We start from the raw sequence: 15,551 nt of genomic DNA on the forward strand, positions 1-15,551 counted from the left end.
AGGTTAAATCCTTGCAATGTCACCAACGTCGCTGAAATTTGAGGGCTTCCTTGCAGAATCACCATTTGAAATTTGGCTAATGGCGTATTTTAAGAAACAGCAACAGCCTATTCAACATTATTTTTAGAACATAAGCAATCATTGTTAATGAATGTACTAGGTAACACACATAGATAACAAAACAGCTCAATAAAAGATCCCACTGTTACTTAAATTAAAAAAGAGCAGCCTATAAACTAGGCATCGAAAGCCATGTATTAAACTGATATGCTGCCTTCTCTGAATTTCGTTTCTTCAATTAGAGCATTTATGATGGCGCATTTTTCTTTTGTATACATACTTCTCGCTTCTTTAAATACTTCTTCTAAATTGCTCTTGCCATCAGCCAGAAAGCCTTTACCACCATATCCCTCAGCAACTTTATCATATCTGCATTCATCCTGGAAAATAGAATCTTTACTAACAAAGTTAACATAGGTATACTTTAAAAGGTTTACATAGGTATGACTACACAAGGGAGTGGGCCATATGAACGGGAGGCAAAAACAGCAGAAAATAAATTTAAGGCCGTAGATTTTCAGCTTTGTTCACCGGCAGGAGTCCTCATTTTCCCTTCAGGGAGAGGGTCTCTTATGTCACCGTGTGCAATTATGGTTGCAATCGACAAAACCTTCATAAAGAAGAAAAAAAAACAAAAAACAATAACGTTCAAGATTCGACTGAAAATGATCATCTTTCAGAAGATGGTTTTATGGTTGTTAAACAACAAAACCAACAAGTTATACCATGAAATATAAAGCGTGAATATAAAACTTAAACGAGGAAAAATTAGCGTATGAAAGATGTCAAATCTAGAACAAGCAGATATTACTATGAATGAAGAAATGATCTGAAATCAACACAAAGAATGAAAAAAAATAAATTAAAAACCCATAAAAATTATAACAAATAATGGTGGCGCTGGAGTCCTAAAATCCTTAAAAGATACAGAACTAGAGCGTCATTATTATTTCGATGAAAACTAAACAGACTCCTAAATTTAGTTTCGTGAAGCTAAATTGATTTTTCTATCCAGTTAAAGAAAGAAATTTTAAGCAGTATGCAATTTCTTCCAGTGACAAAATAAGCAACTGTTCAAAATATGTTTTATTTTCAAATCAGTGGAAATGACAGTCTCACATTTTAGGTGAGGGGTTGCGAGCCAGTAATGTAAAGTTTATTTGTGATAATCAGATCTTTCTATTATAAATCAGAATTTTCATTCGTTTTAAGCTTCAAATTACCATGAACAAAGAATTCTACTAACTTGTTTCGGATGTGATATCTTATACAGCATAATTTAATTTCTGCTCACTGTATGTTTTTATTTCTCATTTTACTTCTTTCACAGACTTTTCGCCTTTAATTGCTTTTCGTTTTTAGTTGACACAGAGTTTATATGTAGCAGCAGTAGTGCTATGTAATAACAATAAATCTGGATACTAATAGAAGAATAGAGATATGCCTATTCACGGTGGGAATAATTCACGACTAGGTTAGTTGTGTTAAGAGAAAACCAGATGAAAAAAGGTCTTGGTAGAAGCAGTCGTAATGGGAACGGTTAGGAGCAGCGATGGTAGATTTGGTTGTGGTAAGTCTGGTAGAAGTAGTTGTGGTGATTTTCAAACAGGTGACATACAAAACCATTTGCGGTGACATTTTGAGGTTTGTCACCATCCTTTATGGTTGGGGATAAATCTCACAGTGAAATTACCCTCAAATTTTTCGTTGAGGATCAAATTTTAAAATTCAAAATTTATTTTTGAAGTATTTGACTCTCCCTGACTCTATCTGGCGTCATTAAAGACCGTAGGAGCCCAAATACCGCTCCACATACCAAATACCTATCAATAACCAAATACCGCAAGGTACCTCTCTGGTTTTTTACTTTCATATTGCAGTAGTAGACTCGGATGAGCAATCAACGATAAAAAAATTCTTCAATACCACCTTTAGCAAAAATGAAAACTCTTCGTTAAATTCTCACCCAGCAGATTTTTATTGTTGACTTTTTTATATTATCAGCGTCAAGTGTTTCCTCAAGTAGCGTTGGAAGCCTTGAATGCCAACCTATCAACCAGTTCAAGGTCCTCGCTTAGGGCCTTGCAATCATACAAATTGAAGATACCTGTACGACCCTGAATTTCAATAAAGTTTAGTATTTAGTATTTGGGAAGCCTTGAATGCCAACTTATCAACCATTTCAAGGTCCTCGCTTAGGGCCTTGCAATCATACAAATTGAAGATACCTGTACGACCCTGAATTTCAATAAAGTTTCCACTGCTGATGGAAGATGATCTTAAAATATTTCAATTTTGTACATCCTATTTCTTAATATCAGCATCAGATTTTCTAGAAGGTAGTTCATAACCACTTGAATTTCCAGATTTCAGGCAATGAAATGTGCACTTAGTGTTTTAGAACTCAGGACTGAGATCTTAATTATTTTCATAATGACAATAACAAAGATTTAACCATTTAGGTCGATTCCCTAAACAAAATACTTAAATGATAATGAATAAAAAAGGCTACAACAATGTGTATATTTAAGAGTTTGGATGTATTAGCAGCAGCATGGACACTTTGGGACTTCCAACAACATACATTTAAAATCCTCAGTGGAACACTATATAGGGATAGGACATACACTAAATCTCTTCTATCGGCTGAATCAAGGGCATGTTCCCAATTTATAAAACTGAGGACTAAAGAACTCCTGTTCACAAATTTCTTCATTCTTTTCTACAACTTTAACATTTTAAACTTTGACTTTATTCTTTTCTATATCTATAAGTTCCTGTAACTTTATCACTATCTAACAAATTCTCAAAATGTTATGACCCTCTCTTTTTAACACTAGTCTTGTCACTAATTAAGGCTCCGTTTCTATCTTTAACTCGGACAATTCCAGGTAGACTACACCTTCTCAATTTCACAACATGGACTATCATTCTATCATGTCCTCTGGCTCCATAATTTCGTCCATGACTTCCATTTTACACCTCCTTAAATCACACTTTAATGCTTTCCCTACTTGTCTTTAGGACACTGAGATAAATATACGATCCTTAAATGATAAAGCGGGGGAAATTGCCAACATTTCAAATATGGTATCGCAGATAGAGCACAGAGCTATTAAAATCTGACATAATCTAATACGGCAAAATCGCATACAAAAATATGGGTGGAAGATTTTCTGTAAAGAGAAACTCAGTTCTTTTTTTTCAAATTTTACTGATTTTTAAACCTCCTCCTGAAAACCTTCGACAAGGAAGTGAAAAGACTTGAGGCAAAGCTTTAATACGCTCAGTATCTACCCAAGATAAAAACCAACAAAGTTTTCCTGCATACTTTTGTGGCTCCAAAATTTTGGCTTTCAGCTCCAATTGCTTTCGAAACGGCAAATGTTCTGTTAAGCGTATTACAGGCAAACCAATGAGCAACTTTTATGGAATTTCGACAGAGAGCTTACGAATAGATATTTGGGACTATATTAATGAAGCGATTTTAGGGACTATAGCCCTAGTCTAAACAGGAGCAGCTTTAACCCAATGAATGGTGCAAGCTCGTATATTTTCGCTTCATTTTTATTTTTAAAAGATCATAAAATTTCCTTTACACACAGATTCAGTAAAAGAGAACTTTTATGGTAAGTCAAAGAGCCAATATAGAATTCTGCTAATTGTATTCAATATATTGCAAAAAACTTAACAAGATGACAACCCCAAGTTTAAAACAAGAGATAAGAGCTCATATGGCACTTGTGACGAGGCGAGAAGAGCTAAGAGCCAAGAGATCATATGCTATGAGCTCTAACAAAATTCTATGAATCAATAGATTGATTTAAAGAGGAAAATAAGAGGCTTAATGCCGGTCAAGATTTAAAATAAGAGCTCTGAGTCACAAAGTCCTTCTAAATATCAAAATTCATTAAGATCCGATCACCCACTCGTAAGTTATAAATACCTAATTTTTTCTAATTTTTCCTCTCCCTTTTGCCCCCCAGATGGTCGAATCTGGGAAAACGACTTTATCATGTCAAATTGTGCAGCTCCCTGACACGCCTACCAATTTTCATCGCCCTAGCACGTCCAGAAGCACCGAACTCGCCAAATCACTGAACCCCTCCCGCCAACTCCCCCAAAGAGAGCGAATCCGGTACGATTCTGCCAATCACGTATCAAAGACATTTGTTTATTCTATCCACCAAGCTTCATCCCAATTCCTCCACTCCAAGCGTTTTTCCAAGATTTCCCCCTCCAACTCCCCCCAATGTCAAAAGATCTGGTCAGGATTTGAAATAAGAGCTCTGAGACATGAATTCCTTCTAAAAATCAAATTTCATTACGATCCGATTATCTATTCGTAAGATAAAAATACCCCAATTTTCATGTTTTCCAAGAATTCCAGTTCCCCCCTCCAACTCCCCCGAATGTCACAGGATCTGGTCGGAATTTGAAATTAGAACTTTAAAGCACAAGATCCTTCTAAATATCAAATTTCATTAAGATCTGGTCACACTTTCGTAAGTTACAAATACCTCAATTTTCAAAATTACCCCCCCCCCCTCCAATTCCACCAAAGAGAGCAGATCCGGTCCAGTTATGTCAGTCACGTATCTTAGACAGGTTTCTAGTTACGAGGTCCTTCTAAATATGAAGTTTCATGAAAATCCGATCATTCCTTCGTAAGTTAAAAATACGTCATTTTTTCTTATTTTTCTGAATTTCCCCCCTCCCCCAATTGAGCGGATCCGTTCCAATTATTTAAATCACGTATGCAAGACTTCTGCTTATTTTTCCAACCAAGTTTCATCCCAATCCCTCCAATCTAAGCGTTTTCCGTCATTTTAGGTTTCCCCATCCCAAACTTCCCCCAATGTCACCAGATCCGGTCTGGATTTAAAGTAAGAGCTTTGAGACACGATATCCTTCTAAATATCAAATTTCATGGAGATCCAATCACCCGTTCGTAAGTTAAAAATACCTCATTTTTTCTAATTTTTTAGAATTAACCCCCCCCCAACTACCCCAAAGAGAGCGGATCCGGTTCTGGTTATGTCAATCATGTATCTAGGACTCGTGTTTTTTCCCCACCAAGTTTCATCACGATCCCTCCACTCTAAGTGTTTTCCAAGTTTTAGGTTTCCCCCTCCCAACTCCCCCCCAATGTCACCAGATCCGGTCGGTTTTAAAATAAGAGCTATGAGCCACGATATCCTTCTAAATATCAAATTTCATTGAGATCCGATCACCCGTTTGTAAGTTAAAAATACCTCATTTTTTTAATTTTTCAGAAATACCCCCCCCCCCAACTACCCAAAAGAGAGCGGATCCGTTCCGTTTATGTCAATCATCTATCTAGGACTTTTGTTTATTTTTCCAACCATGTTTCATCCCGATCCATCCACTCTAAGTGTTTTCCAAGATTTAGGTTTCCCCCTCCCAACTCCCCGCCCCCGTCACCAGATCCGGTCGGGATTTAAAATAAGAGCTCTAAGACACGATATCCTTCTAAACATCAAATTTCATTGAGATCCGATCACCCGTTCGTAAGTTACCCGTTCGTAAAATGAATACCTCATTTTTTTCTAATTTTTAAGAATTACCCCCCCCCCCCAACTACCCCAAAGAGAGCGAATCAGTTCCGATTATGTCAATCATGTATCTGGGACTTGCGCTTATTTTTCGCATCAAGTTTCATCCCGATCCATCCACTCTAAGTGTTTTCCAAGATTTTAGGTTTCCCCCCTCCAACTCCCCCCAATGTCATCAGATCCAGTCGGGATTTAAAATAAGAGCTCTGAGACACAATATCATTCCAAACATCAAATTTCAATCAGATCCAATCACCCGCTCATAAGTTAAAAATACTTCATTTTTTCTATTTTTTCCGAATTAACCGGCCCCCCCCCCAGATGGTCAAATCGTGAAAACAACTATTTCTAATTTAATCTGATCCGGTCCCTGATACGCTTGCCAAATTTCATCGTCCTAGCTTACCTGGAAGTGCCTAAAGTAGCAAAACCGGGACTTTAGGTTTCCCCTCTCCAACTCCCCCCAATGTCATCAGATCCGGTCAGGATTTAAAATAAGAGCTCTGAGACACAATATCATTCCAAACATCAAATTTCATTAAGATCCAATCACCCGCTCATAAGTTAAAAATACTTAATTTTTTCTATTTTTTGCGAATTAACCGGCCCCCCCCCCCCCAGATGGTCAAATCAGGAAAACGACTATTTCTAACTTAATCTGGTTTGGTCCCTGATACGCTTGCCAAATTTCATCGTCTTAGCTTACCTGGAAGTGCCTAAAGTAGCAAAACCGGGACCGACAGACAGACCGACAGACAGACAGACAGAACGACAGAATTGGCGATTGCTATATGTCACTTGGTTAATACCAAGTACCATAAAAACGTTAATCAAGGCTAATTTACGCGCGGGCGCCGAAATGTAAGACTATTCTCTCACAGTATAGAGAAAAAAAAACAAATAGTTTATATTCTGAAAGACGTCTCTTTCAACAAATGTATTGGCAGGATGACATAAACCCCGGTTTGCATATCAATTTCAGCCTTATACTCGGTAGCTATTCACTGATCTTGTATAGCCAGGAAGTGTTATAGCCTAAAATCTACTTTTGGGGTCCATAGAACCCATTTACTTCCATTTTTGGATTCAACCGATAATATCACAGCTGTAGAAAATATTATTTTGTCATTTGTTGATGTACCATTAGCAATAGAATATTTGTAACTGAAATGTAATGTCATTTATTTTTTTTTTTTGCACGAATTCAGGCAGCCTTTAACAGCCTTTTGTGCTATTTCTGAAACTAAAGTTAGGATTATATAGCATGTCTAATCTTTCTTAATGCAAAGCAGTTTTTAGCTGCAAAGAATCTATTGTTCCGTGCAAAAAGGGTATTAAATTTTAATAATATAATATTTATTTGTAACCCACATACATCAAAAAGATAAATAGTGGAGTAAAGACTTGAAGAAAAACGAAAAAAAAAAAAAATGTGATGCAAAAAAAAAACGAGAGTCAACAATAGACATTTAATCATACAAACGGATCAGACCGTGGTGAGGCGACAAACGCCGATACGCCGTTTCTGAGAGCTTTTTGTGTAGATCAGTCAGCTTTTCAGTAATGTTCGGAAGATGGAACTTTTTGATTATCTTTCGATTCCTATACCACAGAGGAAGATAGAGAAGAAATTTACAGAAACGGAAATAAGAGGATCGAATATCGCTAATATCTTTTTTCTTAAATATAGGGTAAAGCCCAGAAAGGTAAAGAACAGAATGATCGGAAAAAGTAGAATAAAGCTTACCAAGGGCAATACGATTGTATTTCCCTCGATTGGCAACAATTTTAGAGTAACCAATCTGGATTTTCACTCTAGCATCCCAGACAGCACGCTCCCGAAGAGTTTTAAGATTTTTTGTAAGTGTAATACCCAGCCACCGGATCAAATCTACATGAGGGATAGAAAAATTTTGAAAAATTAGAGGCCTAGGAGAAGAGGGAACATTGAAAGAAAGATACTCACATTTATCAACATTAAGCGAAAGACCGATTTTAGTAAAAGAAGAAGAAACTTTATGAACCATCTGCGATAGACTGAGTTTAGACCGGCTAATTAGAAGAATGTCATCAGCATAAGCAAGGTAAGAAATATCACTCAAACCAACAAAACACATAGAAGAAATATTCTCAAGAATACCAGAGATACAAAATTTGAAAATACTAGGAAAAAAACACTCCACCCTGCCGTACGCCCCGACGAACAAGAACATTAGAAAATGAAAGGGCACCATTAGTTTTAATTCGAAGATAAGAATTACTATACCAAAACTTTAGAAGAAAAATAACTGAAAGTTAATACCGTGACTATAAAGAGAGTAAAGAGCCTGACTATGTACAACACTATCGAAAGCCTTAGAAAGATCAAGAGCACAAATATGAAGACCATACCCTTTAGCCGAAGCATCTTTAAGAAGGAAAGCAAGAGCACGGTGAGCGTGCTGGCACCCGATGCCAGACTGAAAACCAAACTGATTCTCCCCGAAATTAGCATTCATACTTATGAAAGGAAGTAGGATGTATTCAAGGATTTTACTAAAATTACAAGCAACCGTGATAGGCCTGTAAGAAGAACAATCCAAAGGAGTCTTACCTCGTTTAAGTACAGAAGTGACAGATCCACACAAAAAGCTGTCAGGAACGAGGGAACAACAAAGGCACATTTGGAAAAACAACTGTAAATGGAAAAACAAAGACGGGCAATTTATTTTTAGATGACAAGCACTGATACCGTCAATATCAAGAGAACTTGATTTCAATTTCTTAACAGATGCAATTACAGCGTCAACTGAAACGGGAATAACTTGTGCCTGAGTCAGGGAAGGCGGGAGAACCGAATCAAGCAGTTTCGAATAAAGCGCGTGCACTGCATAATTCACTTTGGAAAATATAACTGAATAGTGGTCAGACCATGCAGAAGGCGTAATGGGGCAATTAGGATTTGCCGAGTTATTTAAATTAGCTGAATTAATCACTTTGTCCCATTCTTTCTTATTGGTAGGACAGTCTAACCCTTTGTAACGGCTCGATCGCAGACATTTCTTAAACTCACGCTTAGTTTTTTGTTTTATTTCAAACACATTCCCAGCTAATGGTCGACCGTTAGCAACCCATATACGCAGCCACAATTTGGCTTTATTTTTCACACTTTTCAGCTCAGGGTCACACGACCAGAATGGTTTCCTTGTACTTTTCCTCACTCCCTCCTGAGGGACAGCAACCTCCTCAGCGCGTTTTAAACACCAGACGATTTGGTTGTAATAATGATTCAGATCATAATTACTTTTAGTAGGACTAACACTCAGCTGGAGTAGATGAAAAGGTACACGTAAAGAACCAAGGAGAATGGCCAGGGTTGAAATATATAATGGCATATTAACATTTTTCCAATTACTCCGCACAAACCATTTAGAGGCAGGAGCACAAGCTTGGTCAGTACTATCTTTTCTAATCGAAAAGCATAACGATAAAGGAAGGTGATCAATATCTTGCTCATCTTCGTGGACACGCACTGTTGAAGATGTAATGAACGGGGAACAAATCACGTGATCAATATCCGATAAGCTGCCGGAATTATGCACATACGAGAAAGGTAGATCCTTCGCAAAAATTCTGTAATCAGGGAGACAATCAAGTAGGTTCACAGTACGAGCAGAATCACGTTTTACATCAGTGTTCATATCTCCAATAATAATAAATTCGTACCCATTTTTGCTTATACTTTGAAGGAGAGTTTTCAAAGTAGAGCATGCTTTGGAGAATTTATTAAGCGATGTCATATTCTTCCCATCGTGAGGCAGGTAAGTGTTTATCAATACGGTTTTACCAAGTCTTATAGCCAATAAATGTTCATCAGAGAAATAGCATGACGGAGACAGAAAGCTGAGCTTTTGTTTTATAATACATGCTAAACCCCCTGAAGGCCTTCCAAAAGTAGATTTAGCATTTGTTGTGAAAACAAAGTGGGCGGAACTCCGACGCAGGAAATTAACACTCGTTGCGGTCAAAAGATGTTCCTGAAAGCATACAATGTCAAACTTACTGTACAGTTCAACAATGGTCAGGTCCTTGTTTTTCGTCCCATTAATATTGAAGGACACGAGTGATACTGATACAGACATTAGTTTGTTTTTGGTAACTTGCGACTGACAATTGCTTTCAAATTAGGGCAAGTGAGGCTAAACGAAACATGATCACCTCCACAGTTTGCGCACTTAGGTGACAAATTGCAAGGCGAGTCTCTATCTGAAACATGAGGACCGGCACATCGCGCACATTTTGGTGTAACACTGGGACAAGATGACTGGAGATGGTCAGGGGATCGGCAATTGTTACAGCACCGGGGAATCGCTTTGAACTCATAAACACTTAGGATTTCGTATCCTACTTTGAGACCATATCTAAATGCTTCGACTCTTGATGTTGCATCGGAGAATTCAAGTTTTACTGCAAGCGATTTCCCTAGCCTAGAGGCACCAGAAACACCAGGGCACGATATCAAGTGGGACAGTTCAAAATCAGGCGGGATTCCCTTCAGGAGTCCGTAAAACTTCTTGGTTAGAACTTTCGCAGAAGAGCCAGAAAACGCACCAGTCACCGATAAGCGGAAATCTTCAGCAACTGACTTATCTATATTGATAAACAGTCTGTCACGAACGGGATGAATGCTAGTGATTGATTCGTGTCCATCAATCTGATCTATCAGATCTTTTCGTTTTATTGGGTCCGAAAGGGTAGATGGAAGGTTCGACACAACAATAGTAGCATGCGAGTCGGGAATTGCAGGTTTCGGCAGTTGCGGGTAATTCAGTTCATAAGCATCCAGCTTGGTGGCAACAACCTTGAGTAGTTGTTCCACATGATTCACCTTTGTTGACAGCCTAGAATACGCGACTGCGGGCAAAACCGGGACCTCGGTTGGAGACTTGATCACATAAATCGGAGTTGATACCTCCTCAGAGTCCAGTTTCTTAATTAAATCAAGAATATCTTTCACATTATTCGCAGAAGCTTTCGCACCGATGCGCCGGGGGCAATTATCATTAGGCGCAACCTTCGCCCAAAATTCGCTTTTCGCATCAGCAATAACACCGCATTCAAAAAAGTCTATTGCGTGCTGAATAATAGTAGCGTCTTCAATACCTTCTTCCCAGTTGTTTTGCAAAAAGTTCATTACCGGGCAATGCACATACTCGCTGTTATCCATTATGTTATATATATGGCTATCCCCTGAATTCTGGCCTTGTGTAAGCATTCCTAGGAATGAACTGAACAAATTCAAAGCTATACTTTTCACAGGTCATGCCAATATAGATACAATTTTGTGCCACTATAATCCTTATTATTGCCAAACTGGCATACCGCTCTTTAATTTTATATGAAAATGTCTTAATTTAATAAGGCCGAAAGTTCAATTTATGCAGCGGACAAAAACTTCAATTAATCCAAGTTATTCAGTGACGTCAGATATTCTACTTGGTTATAGATACTGAATCAATATATTTAATAATTTATAAGACGTAAAAATGTTCTTACTATTTCGTAACTACTGAAACAATTCAGTGTCTAATTAAATCAGAATAAAAGTCCTTTACCAATAACTGGTTTGAAACTGAGATAAATCCTTTATAAAAGAATAGATAGATATTAACTGTTCAACACTGAATCAACACTGAAATCGTTTTGGAAACTTAATTTTTATTACACTATTTACCGTTTAAGATACTAACGCGATTTGGTAAACTTCTAATGGGTATTATACCTTACCGATAAAGAGCAAGCTACATCAGTGTTAAATAATGGGACTTGTTCTCGGGCAATTTGCTTCCAGGAGGCATCGTTGCCAATAACTGCCAGACATGGTAAATTTTGACGATTCATAGCTTCTACCTCAGCTAAACTATATCCGGACGATCCATCACCCCAGATTATCCATACCTCGGAATCTGGTCTTGCCAGTTTTGCACCAAGAGCAAAGCCACCGCCAACTCCAAGCGTTCCAAAAGCACCTGGATCAAGCCACGACAAAGGTCCTCTTGGTCTACAAATAAATTAAGACAGTAAACCAGAGATTAGCTTTCTATAGTATCACATTGTAATCTATGCTTTAATTTCAATGGCTTTACTATTATGAAAGCCGATCATTTTATTTGTGAGTTGTATTTCAGAACAGGAATCTATTTTTCTATTTGAAAACAGCCACCTTCTTAAACATGGTTTGATTGTCCGTTTGAAATTACAAACCCAGTTACAGGATCGACAGGTTGCTTTCTCATCCGCTCTGGCTATATATTTTTTTTTTTTTTTTTGAAATTTTAAAATTATCCGTACAACACTTTTACTACCATGTCAGAAATGAAACTATACAGACCTTTCTTCAAATCGAATCTCAGTGAGATGAACGTTGGCAAAAAAAAGTAGAAAAGGGTTACCTTGGTAAATAATAGATGGTAAAAAAGTTGAAAATGGTTACTTTGGTAATTATAATTTATTTTGATCATTAAATGCTCTAGATTAAGAGAAAAGTAAAAGTTAACTGTATAAAAGCTATTTCACTTCAAGATATAACTTTTCCAAACTTCAAACTTAGTGAAACTATGCGAGATTCAATGAGAAGCTATTAAAAGTTTAACTCAATTTATCCCAGTCCTTATAGTGATGACAGAATTTGGTTTCCAATAGTTGCACAACACATGTAACCAAGACACACGTAGCTATCCAAAAACACATAAACCCGCCCCAAGACTCCTTACCCTTTACAGACGGATCCTCCAGAAACTTTAAAGTATCCGCTGCATAAATAGTCATTTTCAACACATAGGGAACAAACGAGCTGCTGGTCTCCAGATCGAAAATGCCAGGAATACATCCCAAATTAATCTTCATAAATAGAGCCAAATAATGATTCGACAAGCTATGTCTCCTCGGAATCGACTTCTCTACAGATCTCTCTTGGAAGACCCAACTCGATCGGGTAGAGCTTCCCGTGCAAGAAAGCTGAGGAACACTCTTCGCTGCAAAAACCTTTTACCGCCCAGCTCAATCATCACACATTACAAGTCGTGTCAGATCTATCGCCGTGTATGGATGGCCGCTTTATCCTGGTGTTCAAAATATCGTTTACATCACTGGAAAAAAAATCCAGAGTAGGGACAAAGAACAGGTCAGCCGTTTCCTACGATTATCCCCAGACTGTTAACGAACAGATTGATATCGCATCGATGAGACTGCTTTCTGCAAGTGCATAAATTCGCCTCCTTCTCTAGAACTTTTTCGTATCGTTTTCCCCATTGTCCAACCATCAAGACAGACAATACGCAGCTTGGTTCAGGTGTTTTAAAATTGACACGAACAGGGTACTTGAAAAACAACTTTATTCGAGATTGCACTACAATTTAGTATGATCTTCCTCGGGACATTAACCATGAAGTTTTTTCTGTCATTTTGACAAAGAACTAATCTTGAAAGAAGGTTTAAGAGTCATCTAAAACCTTGTGATGGAACAATGTGAAAGCATAGCAATAAATCTGATATTTAAATGTACTTCAAGCCGCAAATTTAGAAAAGAAAAATATTGTACCTGCAAAACTGTGAAAGTCTATTAATATTGTTATTCCAAACGTTTACCCTTGGTGCAAGGATATGACAGCTTTAACAGGAACAAAAAGCTTTTAGTCAATTTCAAGGCTTCCTCTCACCTCAATCTCAAAACTAAACGTTTTATTTTGAAGTCAATCACAACCCCAATATGAAACAAGCAGCCCTTTTTCTATTATAACACCTAAATGAGAGCATTATTATTATTTAAGGTTTATGGAGTAAGGGCTGGGGGGAGAGGGATCATGCCATCTTTGGAAGGATATTTATTGAACCTGTAAACTATTTTGAAAAGAATCCTATGCCAAAATTTCAATTGGATTGGCAAACGCAAAAAGAATGCGCAAGGAATCTAATTGCTTTCTGATCAAATTCAACTCTAGAAAAAGGCACTAGAATTCCAACTCAAATGAGCCCTTACCGAAATTTTTACGAAACTCTTTCTATACAAAGTGGCCGGAGAATTTCACCTGAACAAATAATAATACACTGCAGGCACATGGCTCACTGCTTCTCAAACAGTTCGTGACAACGGACTATGAGTAAAACGACACACATATCTATAGCAACCGGAGCTCAAAAAAATAAATTTTGATACAAATAAATATTTCAAAAGAAAATGACTTTTAAGGTGATTCTAAATATATAAAATTTCGCTCAGGACTTTGGCTGAGAAAATTTGCTCAATTTAAGAAACAAATGGTACCACATTCTTTGACGAGATCTTGAAAAAAATTGAAGCGTGATATTCATCATATATCAGAACATTAATGCAGAGGTTTCCGGTGCAATTCCTACGTGCAAGCACATAAAATTCAATATTTTCCTAGAAATTTTGGTAGTGAAAAATTTTGAAATTTTGGTAGAAATTATTTTCTAACAAATTACCAAATTCAATATTTTCCTAGAAATTTTGGTAGTGAAAGCGTGTTTGTTTGCTTGTTTTACCCTTAGAGAGTGATCATGTTGGAGTAGCAATCAAAGCACCTTTTTTCAGCGATAAGTGACAGTGCCGCTACCCAGATAGGGTAGAACTACTATTAAATGGAGAATATGAGATTGCTTATCAATTTAGAATTACTGACAAAGTATATATATGTGCATAGCTTTATCACTGTATAGTCCAAGTTTCGGTAATTTTGTGTCACAAAACAGAAAAATCTTTGCCTGATTAGGGCCAAAGTTCTATTGAGCGGTAGTTCAGACACAGCCAAATGACTTATAATCATCAAAAAGCTATTCCTATGTCCTTCCGATTTTATAGGTCCCAGAATGGGGGTATTCTTAGGAGCATTATTTTATCAATGAATTTTCCTCTACAAATAGCAGCATCTCGTCCTGAAAAATCCTTCTGGCATTTCCGTCAAAGACACAAGGATTCTAAAAAAAACTTAAAAAAGGATGGTTCAATTACAATTACAAAAGTAGATAAGGGTAACACTTTAGTTATGATGAATACCGAGGACTATGAGTCAAAATTAAGGATTTTGCTAAATGATGAAAAAATTACAAAAAGATTTCTTATAATCCGACTGACTCTTGTACAAATAAGTTTAAGAACGAATTAAAGTACTCGAAGGACGAAGGAAAAATTACATCTCAACTGTATTTCAAATGCCTGCCATGCAGTTCCTTGTCCCCTAAATTATATGGACTTCCCAAAATTCCACCTCAACTTTATTGCAAATGCCTGCCTTGTCTCCTAAATTATATGGACTTCCCAAAATCCACAAGCCAAAGCTACCATTACGGCCAATTTTTTCAAGTACAAGGTAACCGACAAGGGCTTTGAGCAAGTGGTTAGTGTCAATCTGTACAACCACTTTTGTCTACACAAATTTCTTATATTAAGAATTCTTTGAATTTTGGTTGAAAAACTAAAAGAAGAAGAAATTTTGCTGTCAAGCTTCGACATTGTATCAATGTATACAAATATCAATGTAAAAGCAGCCAAAACTCTTCTATAAAGTTACTAAGAAATTTAGACTTGATTAGGGGTAAAACAGATTTCGAAGTTTCTGTTATTATGTATTTAGTAAGGTTGTGTAATAAGTTCTCTTATTCTTTTTCAGTTCAGAAAGGAATTTTTCGAACTAGTAAATGGTTTACATATGGGGGCTCCTTTAAGTCCATTATTAGCTAATATTTTTGTGGAAAATATTGAAACAATGGCGTTAGATTCATATTTCTATAACATAACTTTTGGGGCCGGTATATGGATGACATAACTTTTGGGGCCGGTATATGGATGACATAACTTCAGTATGGAATTATGGGGAGGAGGAATTGAAAGAATTTTTAGAACATTTTAATTGTTTG

The 15,551-nt window shown here is 37.0% G+C and overlaps 1 protein-coding gene across 3 annotated transcripts in view; it reads right to left on the reverse strand.

Annotated features, from left to right (window-relative positions):
• Positions 1–138: 138 nt before the first annotated feature.
• LOC136043962 (2-hydroxyacyl-CoA lyase 2-like) overlaps positions 139–15,551 on the reverse strand; it is a 64,689-nt gene continuing 49,276 nt past the window's right edge. For all 3 annotated transcript variants that reach the window (XM_065729038.1, XM_065729039.1, XM_065729040.1), the window contains 2 exons: positions 11,403–11,676; positions 139–440 (listed from right to left, as the gene is read on the reverse strand). In XM_065729038.1, coding sequence (XP_065585110.1) covers positions 258–440; positions 11,403–11,676 — 457 coding nt within the window. In that variant the 3' untranslated portion in view covers positions 139–257. The remainder of the gene's footprint in view (positions 441–11,402; positions 11,677–15,551) is intronic.

Source organism: Artemia franciscana, chromosome 2 (genome assembly GCF_032884065.1).
Source record: "Artemia franciscana chromosome 2, ASM3288406v1, whole genome shotgun sequence".
In the NCBI taxonomy this organism is placed as follows: Eukaryota; Metazoa; Arthropoda; class Branchiopoda; order Anostraca; family Artemiidae; genus Artemia; species Artemia franciscana.